Source organism: Hemiscyllium ocellatum, chromosome 13, assembly GCF_020745735.1.
Source record: "Hemiscyllium ocellatum isolate sHemOce1 chromosome 13, sHemOce1.pat.X.cur, whole genome shotgun sequence".
In the NCBI taxonomy this organism is placed as follows: domain Eukaryota; kingdom Metazoa; phylum Chordata; class Chondrichthyes; order Orectolobiformes; family Hemiscylliidae; genus Hemiscyllium; species Hemiscyllium ocellatum.
The window spans coordinates 37338324-37357958 of NC_083413.1; the positions used below are offsets into that span (position 1 = coordinate 37338324).

At 41.7% G+C, this 19635-nt stretch overlaps 1 protein-coding gene across 1 annotated transcript in view; it reads right to left on the reverse strand.

The window, feature by feature from the left end:
• The window catches only part of LOC132821863 (chloride channel protein 2-like), a 605050-nt gene that overhangs the window by 322423 nt on the left and 262992 nt on the right, over positions 1 to 19635 (reverse strand). Inside the window, exon 3 of the mRNA XM_060834763.1 lies at positions 19113 to 19244. Coding sequence (XP_060690746.1) covers positions 19113 to 19244 — 132 coding nt within the window. The remainder of the gene's footprint in view (positions 1 to 19112; positions 19245 to 19635) is intronic.

Here is a 19635-nt window from a genome sequence, read left to right on the forward strand (position 1 = left end):
CTGTTTCTAACATCAGCCCATACCACCTCAGTGGATGAGTCCTTGTCAATTTTTTTTCAGCCACCATTATGCTGTCCTTGACTAACAAAGCCACATCTTTTACCACCTTCTCTGATCTTAATGATCTTTATGATCCCTTCCTAACCCTGCTCTAACCATGTCTTAGTAAAGGCCACAACATTGAAGTTCCAGGTGCCTATCCATGCTGCAAGCTCACCTACCTTATTCCAGATACTCCTGGCATTGAAGTAGACACACTTCAATCCAGCTTGCTGTCTGCCAGCACACTCCTGTGACCATGAAATCCCGTCCATGTCCTCCTTACTCTCATTCTCCTGTGCACTGGAACTACACCGCAGGTTCCCCTCCCCAGCTGAGCTAGTTTAAACCCAAATAGCACTAGCAAATTTCCTACCCAGGATATTAGTACCCCTTTGGTTCAAGTGAAGACCATCCTGTTTGTAGAGGTCCCACCTTCCCCAGAATGAGCCCCAATTATCCAAATACCTGAAACCTTCCCTCCTGCACCATCCCTGCAGCCACGTATTCAGCTGATAACTCTCCTTGTTCCTCGCCTCACTATCATGTGGCATGGGTAACAAACCAGAGATAACAACTCCATTTGTTCTTACTCTCAGCTTCTACCCTAGCTCCCTGAAATTTTGCTTTACATCCCTATCCCATTTTGTACCTATATCATTAGTACTTACGTGGACCATGACTTGGGGTTGGTCACCCTCTCCTTCAGGGTAAAAACAATGACTGCAATTGCTGGAAACCAGAGTCTAGATTAGAGTGGTGCTGGAAAAGCACAGCAGTTCAGGCAGCATCCGAGGAGCAGTAAAATTGACGTTTCAGGCAAAAGCCCTTCATCAGGAATACAGGCAGAGAGCCTGAAGGGTGGAGAGATAAGTGAGAGGAGGGTGGGGGTGGGGAGAAAGTAGCATAGAGTACAATAGGTGAATGGGGGAGGATGGAGTGGATAGGTGGAAAAGAAGATAGGCAGGTAGGACAAGTCATGGGGGACTTCAACAGTTTCCTCATTTCCCCTTCCCCCACCTCACACTAGTTCCAAACTTCCAGTTCAGCACTGTCCCCATGACTTGTCCTACCTGCCTATCTTCTTTTCCACCTATCCACTCCCCCCTCTCCTCCCTGACCTATCACATTCATCCCCTCCCCCACTCACCTATTGCACTCTATGCTACTTTCTCCCCACCCCCAACCTCCTCTCATTTATCTCTCCACCCTTCAGGCTCTCTGCCTGTATTCCTGATGAAGGGCTTTTGCCCGAAACATCGATTTTACTGCTCCTCGGATGCTGCCTGAACTGCTGTGCTTTTCCAACACCACTCTAATCTACACCTTCTCCTTCAGGACCACAAAGACACAATCTGAGACATCATGGACCCTGGCCGCTGGGAGGCAACATACTAACTGTGAGTCTCTTTCGTTCCCAACAAACCTTCTATCTGACCCTCTCACTATTGAGTCCCCAATGACTAACACTCTCTTCCTTTCTCTCCCCTCCTTCCCTTCTGTGCAACAGAGACAGACTCTGTGCCAGAGACCTGTACCTCAGTGCATCCCTGGTAAGTAATCCCCCCCAACAGTAAGCAAAATGGTATACTTGTTTTTCAGGGGAACGACCACAGGGTATCCCTGTACTGCCCCTTGTAACAGTTACCCAGCTTTCTTTGTGTCTAAGAGTAATTACTTCCCTGTAACTCTTCCCTATCACAGACTCTGCCTCCCAAATGATACGAAGTTCATCCAGCTCTCGCTCCAGTTCCCTAACATGGTCTTGGAGGAGAAAGAGTTGGGTGCACTTCCTGCAGATGTGCTTGGATGGGACATTAGGCATCCCTTACCTCCAACATCATTCAGGAGGAACATTCATCTCCTTGCACTGCCAACCCTGCTAGTCCCTTATCAGAAAATTAAAATAAAAAAGAAGAGAAGCTTACCTGGTGTGTCCCTGGTTTTTAAGGTTAGAGGAGGAGGTTGGGTGGGAGGCCCTACAACAGTATGGTCTCAGGTTTCGAACATACTCACCTAAAGTGCTGAGGGGAAAAAGAAAAGTCCCTCGTTCCCAGAAACCTCTGCTCTCTGTGGTGCTGCTGCTGCCGACGTGTGAGGTAAGCTTTTAAAATTTTAGTGACTCAACTTTCCTGACAAGCTCCTGGTCCAAGCTCCCACTCTTCCTGCTGCTGGTAACTGAAAAGTCATTTATAGAAATGACAGAAAGCAGTGAACCTAGCACCCATCCTAGCAGTATACCACTGGTTACAGGCCTCCAGTCTGATAAACAACTCTCCAACACCACCCTCTGTCTCTTACCTTCTGGCCAATTTTGTATCCAATTGGCTAGTTCCTTCTGGATTCCATATGATCTAACCTTGCTAACTAGTCTACCATGCGGAACCTTGCTGAATGCCTTTCTGAAATCCATATAGACAATGTCTACTGTTCTGTTTTCATCAATTTTCTTTGTCACTTCTTCAAGAAACTGAGGCAAGTTAGTGAAACAGGATTTCTCACGCACAACGCTATGTTGATTCTCCCTGATCAGTCCCTGCCTTTCCAAATACAAATATGTCCTGTCCCTCAGAATTCTTTCCAACATATCCAAGACTGATGTCAGGCTCACCGGTCTTTGGTTCCCTTGCTTTTTCTCATTCCATTTTAAATAATGGCACCACATTAGCTAACCTCCAATCTTCTGGCAGCTCATATAAGGCTTTCGATAATACAAATACCAGCAGGGGACCCAGCAATCTCGTCCCTAGCTTCCCACAAAGATCTGGGATATCCCTGATCAGATCCCAGGAACATACGCGTTTTAAGACATCCAGCACCTAATATCAAGATATTACTATTTATTTTCCCAAGTTCTCTAGCTTCCATATCCTTCTCCATGATAAATACTAGCTCAAAGTATTCACTTAGACTCTCACCCATCTCCTGTAGTTCCACAGATTGATGGCCTTGTTGATCTTTAAGAGGCCTAGCTACTCTTTTGTCCTTAGAGTATTAGTACAATCTCTTTGAATTCTTCTTAGCCCTCTTTGCCAAAGCTATCTCATGTCCCCTTTTTGCCCTCCTGATTTCCATCTGAAATATACTCCTACTGCCCTGATATTCCTCTAGGGATTCACTGGATCACAGCTGTCTGTATCAGATATATGCCTCCTTTTTCTTGAACGGAACCACAATTTCTCTCATCATCCAGCATTCCCTACACCCGTCAGCCTTGCCATCCCTACTAACTGGAACATACTGTCTATGAACTCTCATTATTTTACTTTTAAAGGCCTCCTACTTTCCAGCCATTCCTTTAGTTATTTGCAAATAACCTCTCCCAATCAACTTTTGAAAGTTCTTGCCTAATACAGGTACGCAATCCTTTATCCCAAACCCTCCAGGCCAGCTGGTTTTCAAAATTGTTTGGATTTCAGATAAAGGATTGTGTACCTGAACAATCAAAAATGGCCTTAATCCAATTTAGAACTTAAACTTTTAGATCAGGCATGACAAAGACTAAATTCAGAATATTAACATCATTGTCTAACCTACGGGTCAATTAAGAGCAGACAGCATTTTATTAAAATTCTCCAAGAGTGTATTAAATCCAAGATTGTGCCAGGTTTCATTTTAAAATGTACTGATAAAGCTGAAGTGAGACACAGTCCCAACAATTGAATGGGCTATTACGTGAGATGACATTGAATTTACGTTATCCCTTTGTCTAATGAGCGCAAATTTATTTCCTGATTTGATCCCTCTGTGCCACTATGTTATTTTAAGTAATGCAGCACCATAAACAATGCTCATTTAAAACATTCCCACTTAAGCTGAGGTGGCTTGGTAACACAATTAATGATGCTGGTAAATGTATAGTAAATCTTTCTGACTATGTACTGTCAGAAAGCAAGGTTGCACATAGTTTTGATTTTGTTGTGCCTTCAACCCACAGAGATCCTGAAGGATTTTGAATTCAATTCCCAGCTATCCTGCCACATGCCAGTGCCCAAGGAAGACAGTAACTCTTCACTCTGAAGATGTGCCTAGATGATCTAGCACACATATGTTGCAGGATTATGAAGGACATGTTCAATTTTCACATAGAACAAAGAACAAAGAAAATTTGCAGCCCAGGAACAGGCCCTTTGGCCTTCCAAGCCTGAGCTGATCCAAATCTACTGTCTAAATCTGTCACCCAATTCCTAAGTATCTGTATCCTTCTGTTCCCCACCTACTCATGCATCTGTCCAGATGCATTTTAAATGAATCTACTGTGCCTGCCTCTACTACCTCTGCTGGTAACGCGTTCCAGGCACCTACCACCCTCTGTGTAAAGTACTTGCCACGTGTATCCCCCTTAAACCTTCCACCTCTCACCTTGAAAGCATGATCTCTCGTTATTGAATCCTTCACCCTGGGAAAAAGCTTGTCTCTATCCACCCTATCTATACCCCTCAATCAGGTCCCCTCCTCAATCTCCTTTTCTCTAATGAAAACAATCCTAACCTACTCAACCTCTCTTCATAGCTGGCACCTGCCACACCAGGCAACATCCTCATAAACCTTCTCTGCACCCTTTCCAAAGCATCCACATCCTTTTGGTAATGTGGCGACCAGAACTGTACACAGTACTCTAAATGCGGCCAAACCAATGTCTTGTACAATTTTAGCATGACTTGCCAGCTCTTATATTCAATACCCCGTCCAATGAAGGCAAGCATATTATATGCCTTCTTGACCATTCTATCCACCTGTGCAGCAACCTTCAGGGTACAATGGACTTGCACTCCCAAATCTTTCTGTCCATCAACTTTTCCCAAGGCTCTTCCATTCATTGTATAATTTGCTCGAGAATTAGACTTGCCTAAATGCACCATCTTACGTTTGGCTAGATTGAACTCCGTCTGTCACTTTTCCGCCCAACTCTCCATTCTATCCATATCCTCCTGTATCCTTTGACAGTCCCTTATGCTTTCTGCTACTTCATTAATCTTCGTGTTATCTGCAAACTTGCTGATCATACAACAGTGTCCTCTTCCAGATCATTTATGTATATCACAAACAACAGTGGCCCCACCACTGGTCACCTTTCTCAATTTCGAGAGACTCCCTTCAACTACTACTCTCTGTCTCCTGTTGCTCAACTAGTTCTTTATCCACCTAGCTAAAACACCATGAGACTTCATTTTCTCTGTTAGTTTACCATGGGGATCCTTATCAAACGCCTTACTGAAGTCCATGTATATGACATCAACAGCCCTTCCTTCATCTATCAACTTGATCACTTCCTCAAAGAACTCTATTAAGTTGGTAAGGCACGATTCCGCACCTCCCCCCCCCCCCCCACCCACAAAACTATGTTGCCTATCATTGATAAGCCCATTCTTTTCTAAATATAAATAGATCCTATCCCTCAGTACCTTCTCCAGCAACTTTCCCACCACTGATGTCAGACTCACTGGTCTGTAGTTACCCGAAATATCCCTATTAACCTTCTTGTACAGGGGGACAACATGAGCAATCTTCCAGTCCTCTGGTACCTCACCTGTGTTTAAGGATGCCACAAAGAAATCTGTCAGTGCCCCAACTATTTCCTCTCTCGCCTCCCTCAGCAACCTGGGATAGATCCCATCAGTCCTGGGGATTTGTCCACCTTAATATCCTCTAGCCAACCCAATACATCTTCCCTACTTATGTCACCATGATCCAGACTAATCAAATTTCAATTCTAATTTCAACATTCATCATGTTCCTCTCCTCAGTGAACACTGATGCAAAGTAATCATTCAGAATCTCACTCATTCTCTCAGGTTTGACACACAACCTTCCTTTATTATCCCTTAGTGAACCAATCCTTTCTCTAGTTATCCACTTGCTTCCTATATAAGAATAAAATGCTTTGGGATTTTCCTTAATTCTGCTCGCTAAAGCAATTTCATGACTTCTTTTAGCCCGCTTGATTCCTCATTTAAGACAGGTCCTACTCTTCCAATATTCCTCCAGGGCCCATTCTGTTCTTAGCAGCCTAGACCTTATATACGCTTCCCTTTCCCTCTTGGCTAGTCATACAATTTCTTCTGTCATCCATGGTTCACGAACATGAAAATCTGGTAGCTCAGCAACTTATGCAGGTGAGTTGAGTTTTAATGACACTGTGTCTGACCAAAGAGATGGTGTTACCACGGGATTCCAATGAGGCTCAGTGCTGGGAAATATCGTTGTTAGGTTCTGAGAGAAACAAGTCTTTGATGGAATGACACCTAACCACCTATTCCTCACATCCTTCCGCTATGTAGATGGTATGTTTATTGTATTCGAGTTTGCAGCTGCAAGAAAGAATTTCCTTACATGTCTCTATCAGCTCCATTTGTACTTAAATTAATTTTCAAAATAGAGCAGTCAATTGAGCTGCCTTTCCTAGTTGAGGAAGCAGCCAGCAGGTTCCCTATTACAGATCTCTCTTCTCTGGTCATTTTGATACTTTCCAATCAACCTGTTCAGAAATGTTACTACATACTTCTGCAGAGGTGGGACTTGAACTCAGGTCTCCTAGCTCAAATGTTGAGACACTACCACTGTACCACAAGAGCCCCCATTGATCGGTATATACTTTGGTATTCCTCTGCTCCATATGCGATGAGGTTAGCCAATCAGAAACCTTTTTAAGTAGTACCTGAGCCATTTGTTCATCATGCAAACCTAACATTGAAATTGGGAGCATCAAAGCCACCTCTTGGGATAACAATGACACTGATCAGATCATTTCTGACTAAAATTAGCACAAATTCATGGATAGCCATAAGGTTTTTGGTCCTGAAAGGTGCCCAGTTTATGCCAGATTAGAGATAAGGTAGCTCGAATTTTAAGCAACAGAAGAACCAAATTGTTTCACCCTCCTACTACGCAGTAATTTTCACAACTCATAGGGGATAGCTAAATAGACATTGCACTTGTAATTTAGTATACTGGCACTGAAATTCATTTTTATCAGATCTGAAAATCATATATCCCAAAGACTTGAATCAAACAGCATATCCATTTGGTTATTCACAAAAAGCATGGCATTTACTTACTCATCTTGACCACAGTTGCAAAACATACAAGAACAAATATGTCCTGATGATCAAAATGCAGTGATGGGTCCCAAAGGGCAATTACCAAAAGTGACTACTAAAGTCAACAACTTACCAGGAGGGACAAGTCAGCAGAAAAAGTTTAATTCTATAATTGAAGACCACTTTGAAATATAACAAGTAGTCAGGAAGGTTGAGTATAAAAACATACAGTAAGAGAGCACAATGTAAGCTCAGACACTGACTCTGGGAAAGAATGTGTCCCCAGAGAGTGATCGTGAATTTTGAAAGAAATCTATTTCATGGTGGGGATGGAGGTGGGGGGCAACATTAACAGTCCAGGGACCAATGGAAGGCAAGATAGATGGCATAGCTTTACAAGATAGAATAGATTGGAGAGCCAGCAGGAGCAGGAGTCTTCGATCGGGATATCAGGAGAATAGCTCTGGATCTCAAAGGTTTCAGATATGTCACCTATATCCCCTCAGTGTCTAAGTAACCAAAAGCTGCATCTTATGGTTTTTTGGCTGTGATATTTTTCAGACTTTCACAAAGGATTTCTCTTGTGAGGCCAAGTGAGACTTCTCACTGAATTCTTACCTTGTTAAAACTTACCAGGCTCGATGGCACCCACTTGTCTGAATTTACCCCAATTCTACCTAAAACAATTTCCTATAGTCAGGACATCCCAGAATGGACCAGCATTCCTGGTGCTACTGCCTATTTAAAAGGCCATTGTGCACCCAGACAACACAGATCCAGAGCTGCCTTCCACAGCTCCTCACATTTGTGAGGGACATAGCAGAGAAGGGAAAATTGCTGCTCTACTTTGTCAGCACAGTCCTGGAGGTCTTGGCAGAGGGAGCAGTGCAAAGGAGGGCTGACCTCTTACCCACTCTATCATTGTTACAAGTTTACAGATGGTACAAAGAGATATAGAGTTGAAGAGGCGGGGAGGCTACAGAAGGATTTGAATAGGTTAGGAGAGTGGGCAACGAAATGGCAGATGGAGTAAAATGTGGGAAAGTGTGAGCTCATGCACAGGAAAAATTTCTGGCTGTAACAGCTGTTCCTTTTTTGGGGTATTTCAGCTGTTGGAGGTGATTTCCTTGAATTCCAGGAGCAGCGATTACTGTTTTATATGCTGTTGCATCGTTTTGGAATTTCGGAGAAAAGAAAGTCAAAACAACAGCAGTTTGGCAGCACGATGACACAGTGGTTAGCACTGCTGCCTCACAGCGCCAGAGACGCGGGTTCAAATCCCGACTCAGGTGACTGACTGTGTAGAGTTTGCATATTCTTTGCAAGGGTTTCCTCCGCGTGCTCCGGTTTCCTCCCACAGTCCAAAAATGTGCAGGTCAGGTGAATTGGCCATGCTAAATTGCCCATAGTGTTAGATGAAGGGGTAAATGTAGGGGTATGGGTGGGTTGTGCGTCAGTGTGGACTTGTTGGGCCGAAGGGCCTGTTTGCACACTGTGAGTAATCTAAGTTACAGCACTTTTAAGAAGGGAGAGGAACAGACAAAGGAAGCACATGGTGAGACTTGTGCAGGAGAGAGAGAGAGAGAGAGAGAAAAAAACTCACATTGCTAATTGACAGAGCACTGAACCTGCACAGTTACGGCCTTTGCTGTTTTGAATTTATGTATCGCTGAACATCGGAGTGCGTTTAGGAAAATTAACAAACAGTGAAATTCACAACTGATCTTGGAGGAACCTGCTTGGAAGAGGTTACAGCACAGAGACAAATAAATGGATATTTTAAGTGTAGCCTTGCAGTAAGTCTGCAGTAGCGAGTTGAGTGGGTTCTTTGTTGATTATATTCCTTATTGAGATAAGTCTCTTGAGTAAACTTAAAATATAAGCCATAAGTATTAAGTTAGCCTGGAGCAGTGCTTTGTAGAGGAATAAGACTGTGCTATTTTCTGGGTCTGCAGATTGAAAGAAACAAAAATGGCCTTCAGCAGAGTGATATGCTCTTCTTGTTGGATGTGGGAGTTTAGGGAGAGTTTACGGGGTTACTTTGGATTATATCTGCAAAAACTGCCATAGGTTGTGAATCCTATCAGGTTGAATGGATCAGTTGGAGAGACAGTTAGAGGCAATGAGGAATTTAAAGAGCAAGGAGATGTGATGGATGGGAGTTATAGGAAAGGGGAGAAGTCACAGATACAGTCACATAGATAAGTTAACTCCAGGAAAGGTAAGAGAGGTAGGCAGGTACTGCAGGAGTCTTGTGGCTATCCCCATTTCAAATAAATATGCTGCTTTGGAAAATTAGGGGGTGATGGATTTTGAGGGGAACATAGCACAAACAGCTGGTCTCTGGTATTGAGATTAGCTCTAACGCAATGAGGGGTACGTGGGGTTCCAAGAGATGGATTGTGTTAGGGAACTCTCTAGTCCGAGGTACAGACAGAAGTTTCTGTGGCCAGCAGTGAAAAGTCAGAATGATATGTTGCTTCCCTGATGCCTGGATTAAGGATGTCTCAGAGAGGATGCAGAATGTTCTCAAGGGGGAAAGGGAACAGCAGGAGGACATTGTACATATTGCAACCAACGACCTAGGAAGGGAAAAGGTCGAGATTCTGAAGGGAGATTAGAGAGAGTTAGGCAGGAATTTAAAAAGGAGGTCCTCGACAGTAGTAATATCTGGATTGCTCCCAGTGCTATGAGCTAGTGAGGGCAGGAATAGAAGGATAGAGCAGATGAATACATGCTGGTGTATGGGAGAAGGATTCACACTTTTGGATCATTGGAAGCTCTTTTGCAGTAAAAGTGACCTGTACAAGAAGGACGGATTGCACCTGAATTGGAAGGGGACTAATATACTGGCAGGGAGATTTGCTGCAGCTGCTCAGGAGGATTTAAACTAGTAAGGTGGGGGGTGGGGAGGGGTTAGTGGTGGGACCCAAGGAGACAGTGAGGAAAGATATCAGAGACTGGTATAGTTGAGAACAAAGGCATGTCAAACAGTCAGGTCAGGCAGGGTCCAAGCAGAAAACAAGGTAGGACTTACCAATTACACTGCATTTATTTCAATGCAAGAGGCCTAACAGGGAAGGCAGGATATGGTTAAGAACAAGGGACTGGGATATCATAGCAATTACAGAACCGTGGCTCAGGGATGGACAGGACTGGCAGCCTAACGTTCCAGGATACAAGTGCTACAGGAAGGACAGAAAGGGAGGCAAGAGAGGAGGGGGAGTGGCATTTTGGTAAGGGAGAGTATTACAGCTGTACTGAGGGAGGATATTCCTGGAAAAATATCCAGGGAAGTTATTTGGGTGGAACTGAGAAATAAGAAAGGGATGATCACCTTATTGGGATTGTATTATAGACCCCTAATAGTCAGGGGGAAAATGAGAAACAATCTTGTAAGGAGATCTTAGCTATCTGTCAGAATAATAAGGTGGTTATGGTTGGGGATTTTAACTTTCCAAACATAGACTGGAACTGCCACAGTGTTAAGGGTTTAGATGGAGAGGAATTTGTTGAGTACAAGACAATTTTCTGATTCAGTATGTGGATGTATCCACGAGAGAAGGTGCAAAACTTGACCTACTCTTGGGAAATAAGGCAGGGCAGGTGACTGAGGTGTCAGTGGGGGAGCACTTTGGGGCCAGCGACCATAATTCTATGGTTTAAAATAGAGATGGAAAAGGATAGACCGGATGTAAAAGTTGAAGTTCTAAATTGGAGGAAGGCTAATTCTTAGGCAAGAACTTTCAAAAGCTGATTGGGGGCAGATGCTCGCAGGTAAAGGGACGGCTGGAAAATGGGAAGCCTTCAGTAGTGAGATAATGAGAGTCCAGAGAAAGGAAAGACTGGTAGTGAAAGGGAATGCTGGATGACTAAAGAAATTGAGGGTTTGGTTAAGAAAGGGAAGGAAGCATATGTCAGGTATAGTCAGGATAGATTGAGTGAATCATTAGTAGAGTATAAAGGTAGTAGGAGTATAATTAAGAGGGAAATCAGGAGGGCAAAAAGGGGACATGAGATAGTTTTGGCAAATAGAGTTAAGGAGAATCCTAAGGGTTTTTATAAATACACAAAGGAAAAAAGATCAGCAAGGTGGCCTTTGTGTGGAGCTGCAGGAGATGGGGGAAGATACTAAACGGGTATTTTGCATCAGTGTTTACTGTGCAGAAGGACATCGAAGATATAAAATGTGGACATAGACAGTGAGATCTTGAAAAATGTCCATATTACAGAGGAAGAAGTGCTGGATGTCTTGAAACGCATAAAAAGGAATAAATCCCCAGGATCTCATCAGGTGTACCCTAGAACTCAGTGGGAAGCTAGGTAAGTGATTGCTGGGACCCTTACTGAGATATTTGTATCATCGATAGTCACAGATGAGGTGCCGGAGGATTGGAGGTTGGCTAACATGGTTCCACTGTTTAAGATGGTAAGGACAAGCCAGGGAACTATATACCAGAGAGCCTGACGTCGGTGGTGGGCAAGTTGTTGGAGGGAATCCTGAGGGACAGGATGTATATGTATTTTGGAAAGGCAAGGACAGATTAGAGATAGTCAACATGGCTTTGTCTGTGGGAAATCATGTCTCACAAACTTGATTTGAGTTTTTTGAAGAAGTAACAAAGAGGATTGATGAGGGCAGAGCGGTGGATGTGATCTACATGGACTTCAGTAAGGTGTTCGACAAGGTTCTCCATGGGAGACTGTTAGCAAGGCTAAATTTCATTTAGCCATTTGGAGAAACTAGCCATTTGGATACAGAACTGGCTCAAAGATAGAAGACAGAGTGTGGTGGTGGAGGGTTATTCTTCAGACTGGAGGCCTGTGACCAGTGGAGTGCCACAAAGATTGGTCCACTACTTTTCATCATTTATATAAATGATTGGGATGCAAGCAGAAGAGGTATAGTTAGTAAGTTTGCAGATGACACCAAAATTGGAGGTGTAGTGGACAGTGAAGAAGGTTACCTCAGTTTACAAAAGGATTTTGAACAGATGGGCCAATGGGCTGAGAAGTGGCAGATGGGGTTTAATTTAGATAATTGTGAGATGCTGCATTTTAGGAAAGCAAATCTTAGCTGGATTTATACACTTAATGGTCAGGTCCTAGGGAGTGTTGTTGAACAAAGAGACCTGGGAATGCAGGTTCATAGCTCCTTGAAAATGGAGTCGCAGGTAGATAGGATAGTGAAGGTGGCGTTTGGTATGCTTTTCTTTTATTGGTCAGAGTATTGAGTACAGGCGTTGGGAGGTCATGTTGCGGCTGTACAGGACATTGGATAGGCCACTGTTGGAATATTGCGTGCAATTCTGGTCTCCTTCCTATCGGAAGGATGTTGTGAAACTTGAAAGTATTCAGAAAAGATTCACAAGGATGTTGCCAGGGTTGGAGGATTTGAGATGTAAAGAGAGGTTAAATAGGCTAAGGCTGCTTTCCCTGGAGCATTGGAGGCTGAGGGGTGAACTTGTAGAGGTTTATAAAATCATGAGGGGCATGGATAAGATAAATAACAAAGTCTCTTCCCTGGAGTGGGGAGTCTAGAAATGGAGGACTTATGTTTAGGGTGAGAGGGGAAAGATATAAAAGAGACCTAAGGGGCACCTTTTTCACACAGAGGGTGGTACATGTATGGAATGAGCTGCCAGAGGAAGTGATGGAGGTTAGTACAACTGCAACATTTAATAGCCATCTGGATGGATATGTGAATAGAAAGGGTTTGGAGGGATATGGGTCAGGTGCTGGCAGGTGGGACTAGATTGAGTTGGGATACCTGATCAGCATGGACGAGTTGGACAAAAGAGTCTGTTTCCATGCTGTACATCTCTATGACTCTATGACTTTATAATGTCTGAGTGGAGTTTACACATTCTCCCTGTGTCTGTGGGAGTTTCCTCTGGGTGTTTGGGTTTCCAACCACAGTCCAAAGATGTGCTAGTTAGGCAATTGGCCATGACTAAATTGCCTCAGTGCCCACAAATGTGTAGGCTAGGTACATTAGTCAGGGGAAGTGTAGAATAATAGGGTAAGGCAATGGGTCTGAGTTGAATACTTTCCAGAGGGTTGGTGTGGACTTGTTGGGTCAAATGGCCTGTTTCCACAGTGTAGGGATTCGAGAGAGAAAAAAAAAATTTTGTAGCATGTGCAGGCTAATTGGATTACTCATGGGAAATGCGGGGTACAGGGATATGATCGGGGTGTGTTTGTGTGGGATACCCTTCAGGTGGTCAGTGTGGACTTGATGGGCCAAATGACCCGTTTTTGTACTGTAGGGATTCCATGTACACCATGACCTCTGCCTGCCTTCTGCATTGCAGACTTATTCTGTCGGGATTCTTCCCCGCCAATGATAAAGGTCACAGCTGTGCTCCCACTTTCATTTCCCTTCAGACCTACTTTCCACTCATACTAGGAGGAAAACACTCCACAATGGGACAGAAAGAATGCAGACTGGTAGTGGGCTGCCACTCAGCTCATCACTCCTTATGAGGACAAGATCATGAGTCTGAACGCTCCAAGTGCCAAATTGATTACGTCAAGCTCCTGGAATGGTATCGAAGGCTGCCCAGTCTTACTGTGCCATAGCTGGGTGAAGACCATCTCCCTTGGCTTGACTGAGAAACTTCCTAGCTTTGTATCTGTACAGAAAGCTAGCAGTACCGTAAGCCCAGTATCTCGAGTGAGGAACAAGGCTCAAAATGCAAGGAAGACAGGAATGCTATAGGTAGTGTATCCACGTATGCCCAAAGTGAGTAAGTGCTAAGAGACCAAGTGAACAATGTAGAGATATAGCCTGTCTCGCCTATGAGCTGCATTCATGTTCCTGAGTGCACAGTGTCCTTGCTGCAGCATTACAATGATAGCTGCCATTATATCTCAGTGCAACAATGAAGTACAGAATTGCACGAAGTGGATCGAAGATACTGACACACAAAAGGGGAAAAAGGAACAAGTGTAGGCTTCTTGGCCCTTCAAGTCAGCTCTGCCATTCAATAAGATCATAGTTGATTTCATTTCAGTCTTAACTGTAGATTCCTGCATATCTCCAATAATTATTCATCCCCTTAGTGATAAAAAAATCTATGTACTTCTACCTTAAAGATATTGAAAGATTCTGCATCCATTGTCTGTTGAGGAAGGGAATTCCAAAGACTACCAACTCATGAGATTTTTAAAAAATTTAACATATCGGTCTTAAATTGTCGACCTCTTTATTTTTTAAGCTATGAGCACGAAGATGTGCCAAGAGGTTCCTTAGAGGCTGGCATATGTTGAATGCCAATATCTATGGTCAAAGGATGCATATAGCTGGTCACCATGAAGATGGAGTGTACCTCAAGATGTTGGCACCTAATGTCCAGTATAGAGGTCCTTTGGATCAAGCAGTGAGTTGAATTTGTTAGATATTGATCCAAATTTCCATGTCGAGAATTGTCAACATCTCGTGTGCTCCCAGCAGGTAGGAAGAAAGCTGCATGTTAATGAGGGGCAATTTGAAGTTAACATTAAGAAGCAAAAATCCCCCTTTAGCGGAAACTTGCTGCTACCTGGCAAAGATTTGCCTTGATGCCCGGAACTTAATTTAACAAATGGAATAAATTGCTCTCAACACCGCGATGTGTCTTGCTAGACCTCAGGAGTGATTCTACTAAACTTCTCCCCCATAAAAGAAATAGTGACAGTGTCTACCTACCCACAAATAAACATAGAAGAGATCAAGGAGCCTAGGGACAGGAGTGAGATGGGTGTGGCAGGTTTTCACAATCTAACAGTGAGGAGAAAAGAGTGAGCAGCATTTTTAGGGGAGACACCTATGATGCACACAGGATACATCACAAAGACATACTGCCTCTTCTTTCCTGCCATTCCCACAAGTTATTTTTAAAAACTAATTTTCTGACTCTCAACCACCTGCCCGTACTAACTATTTTATGGAGTGGTTAGCATTTTATTTAGATCAATTGGTTTGTCAATAATCTTAATTGCCTCTTTTTTTGACTACGATGGGCAAGCTGCTGATTTCTGCATCTGCCTAGCTCCTACATTGTGGGGAATGGGTCAGAGGCTGATGGGAAGGTGGTGTGTGCCAGAAACCCATTGTATTTTAAATGCATTCTACCAAAATCACATTGGGTGAAATCCAGGCCCATGTGCTTGTTTCTTTGCTAGCATGGATAACCTTCATCATTTAATTCAACACATAAACCATCCCTGAAATAAATTGATAGAATTTCAATAACAGTCTCTATTCATAGTACATGAAATTGATATTGTTATGAAGACACTTCAGATTTAATCATTTTTGTGGACTTGAACTTGAAGGTTTGTGGATACCATATTATTTTATTAAGAGGTCAATGAAAGAAAATTGAACCTGTTTTTTTAAAAACAGGGCATTTCTTGAAACTCGCGTCGCTTGTGATAACTGCTTATTCACTAATGAACTCCAACTTAGCTGTACAAGTATGAAGCTGCAGCTTTACTCTGGAGATAGTTGGTTTGAATTTTTCGATTGGTAGCCAGCCATAGAAAGGAAAGGAGCTTCTCAGGCCAGCTCTCCTAATGTTGGGAATCCAGTGTGACACTGGCAACCCTGGCTCTATATGATCCTGGATTGTCTCCCGGATGAAGGATCCTCCTGCGAAACCAACTGGTGCTGTGACTCTTGCATTGGGAAAGGTCTGAGAGACATCTGCTTGTGTTGGTGAGACCCATCTTTTGCAGCAGAACAGTAGTCTGACAGGTGAGCATCTCAAGACTTTTGTTTTTGTTGATTTTGCATTTCAAAGATTAAGATTTATTGGCCTGAACTGGCTCGAAATTGAATATCTGAGCAATATCCTTCTCTTCACCCTTTTACCATGTGCACGTGCATAAGCGTTTGTTTTAGGCTATTTAGAGGAGTAACCAATTTGAAACAAGAATATAATGTGTCTTAACCATTTTGAATTGTTTTGTTATAAATCAATAATTTTGTGTTTATTAAGGAAACTTGGTTGATAGATCTTTTCATTTTAAGTCTAACATAGAGAATGCATCCATCAGGAACTGGATAAAAGCATGGTTGAATGTCTGTATCGGGTTTACACATTTTCATGTCTGCATGAGTTTCCACCCAGTCCTAAGGTGGATTAGCTATGGTAAATGTGGGATTATGGAGCTAGGATGGGGTGTGGTGCTGGATACTCTTTGGAGGGTTGGTGCAGACCTGATGGACCAAATGGCCTCAATCTGCTTTGTAAGGATTCTATGATTACATGTACTGTATTTTGTAACCTGTAGAGTGGTGAGACCAAATAAATATATCAATGCATGCCTCTCGTTTTAGTCATGACAATATATAAATAATTTTATCAAACATAATCCATAACTTTACATCATGTCCAGAACAAGAGGTCATAGGTTAAAGGTGAGAAGGAAAAGATTTAAAAGGGACCTAAAGGGCAACGTTTTCATGAGGAAAGTGATGTGTGTGTGAAATGAGCTGCCATAAGAAGTGATGGAGGTTGATAGAATTACGATATTTAAAAGGCATCTGGATAGGTATATGAATAGGAAGGATTTAGAGAGATATGGGCCAAGTGCTGGCAAATGTGACTAGATGAGGTTAGGATATCTGGTCGACATGGACACGTTGAACCATAGGGTCTGATTCCGTGCTATACACCTCTATGTGTGAAGTCCCTCACCCTTAAAAATTTTAGACACCACCAGTACTGTCACATAAAACCCTGACCTACTTCTGCCTTTCTCAGAAGAGTTGATAACAAAAAAAATCCAAACTTACGAATGTTTTAAGAGGAAATTTCAGAGTGAAAAGAGATAACTTCTGGAGAGGCAGAAGAATAAGATAGAAACATGAAGTGAGTTGAAACTTCTGTGAAGGGAATGATTAAACATACTGGATCATAGTATGTTAAATAGTACTTAAATAAATCCTTCAGGATTTAATTATATTTAAATAATAACATTGGAAACATCTGAAATACTATTGTAAATTAATTTGAAGATACTTTTTTTTGAAAGCACAGATGAATTGTGTGATCATGACTTTTGTTTCAGTCTTTTCGCCAGAAATATAAAGTTGAATATTTTCAATGCAACACAGCTTATGGAACAACCACTGAACTAATTAATCACATCATTTTATAGTACATTTTAAATGCAAAGACTTCTAAAAACTTTAGATTTCATAGTTCTGTGTAGCCACAGTGACGACTTATTCATAAACCAAGACTATGAATGTTAAAAGAGAAATAAAACATGTCAGACCAGTTACAGAAAGTCAATTTACACAAGACTACAATGTAGCTATTTACTGGCACTTTTTCATTTTTATAGCTTGGCTTACAATAAAATCGAGATGTTCCATGGTTTGATGCCTTAATTGGTCTTGAGATTTCATTAACTGAAACCTGTCTTTCATTTCCATTACATTTGCAATGTCGTGTAGAAGCCAGAAAGGAACATTAATGCCAGTTTAAGAACAAAATTAGATTTGAGCTTCAAACCAGATTCAATATTACAATCAGCGAGGGCAACTTGAGGTCACAATCAAGAATGAATCGCTCACTCAATTAATGCTTTTCAGATTCAAAGACAAACAACAAATTTATCAACATACTTTAATTTTCCAAGGAACTACACAATGCAAAATAGGTTTTTATACACTTACAAAATACTTCTGGATGAACATCAGCATTTAGTCTCTGCTGAGGGATACATTTCTAATGGGAAAAATATGCTGAGCCTTACATGGTGAACTATCCTTCATTGGTTTATTCATGTTTAGTTATTCTAATAATTTTGATTATCTCTTTACTGTATGTCCTTCAGCTGACAGGATGGGAGAAACCAAGCTTTAAAACTCTCCACTATGCGTGTTGGAGAAGACTAACTGAGAGAATAGGGTCGATACCCTGCTATGATTAACTGATACTCTCCCCTACTTTAAGCCTACACTGCAATCAGCTAACAAACCGCCAGAACTGATAATCTCACCAGCCGCTTAATGGAAAATGGAAGAAAATGATAATGAGAATCAACAGTTCTGTACAGGATATTTGATTTTTGCACTGCCACCAATCACCTTCCCACTAAATAGAGGCAAATTTCTTATTTGATGAGAAAAACAAGTCACATCATAAGCATTTTGTTGTCTCCGAGAAAATAAATTAGTTCTTTATCGTTTCAGTGTCTTCATCAGTACTGATAAAGTCATTCGCAGTCCAGTTGAAAGAATCAGGCGGAGAGGTATACAGATCAGTTTGAATAGTTGGGATTGTACAAGCTTAAAACAAAATAGCATATATAAATTTCCAAAATTTTTTTTTATCTTCTTAAATAGAAAAGAACAATTCAGACACAAAATTAAAACAACTGATACTTGCATCTCAGCAAGTTATAAGCATCAGATTGACATTGTTATCTGAAATATGGCTTAATCATAACCAAAGTGAGTTGTCACTTCAAAGTAGTTGCAATTTACCAGGTTCCTTATTAGAACTGAAGGCAGTCAGATGGATCCTGATCCTGATTTCAGATATAGTTTAGAGAGTCAGTTTGTGTCATCTGAGACCAAACACAGGATATAGCTATGGATCAATTCACATAATGACTGTATTTCCATTGCAATCTCAATATTGTGGAATCAACTTCAAAACTGTGTGAAATTAGCTTTTCCTGAGTCCTCTTATAAACATTAAATTAAGTCCAAACATGGCAAATGTATAATGGTTAAAATAGCTAAAAAAGGACCAAATTTCACTAAGATTTCAAAAGCAACTAAATTTTCCTGTTCAATTTTAGAAGCTGCTGTGTAAATGCCAAACAGCCAACTACCAAATAACAGAGATGCACAGAAAATCTCTCTCTTCCATATACAAGGAAACAAATTTTATGAAGATGGGGTGAAATATCATCGGCAAACACACAAAATGAGTCAGAGCAAATCAAAGGATTAGCAGTATTTTTAGGAAACCATGTTCCTATGAAGCTCAATATTTTCATTCGTCAACATCAGTGCACTAATCTTACCTTGGAGGCACATAGCGATTGCAAAATCCATGGCCCAACTGACCAAAGCCATCAACAATCCAAGCAGTATCAGGAAAATCCAGTCTTCTCCCACTTTTGAGATAAGGAATGTTTGACATCGCACACTGCATACTGTGGGCAAAAGAACAGCAATTATTACACAATATAGTGGATTATTAAATGACAATTCACAATGATTAATTTAATAGGTAACCAACTCGCAAAATGGAATGGGGTCTACATTAATTGTCTACATGTCCAGTAGAAAACAGTTTAATGAACTTCCACATTGTTTTCTCAATACAAATTAAGTGCTAAATTTCTTCATTTTCAAGATACGCATGGTGTTGTGAAAATCTAGTTCGCGGTATGTGTGTTTTTAAATATGAATTATAACTCAGGAATTAAAGCTTTAACTCAGGTTTTACGTTCACTTGCTGAGCTGGAAGGTTTGTTTTTAGACATTTCATCAACATGCTAGGCATCATCATGAGCGAACCTCTGGTGAAACGCTGGTGTTATG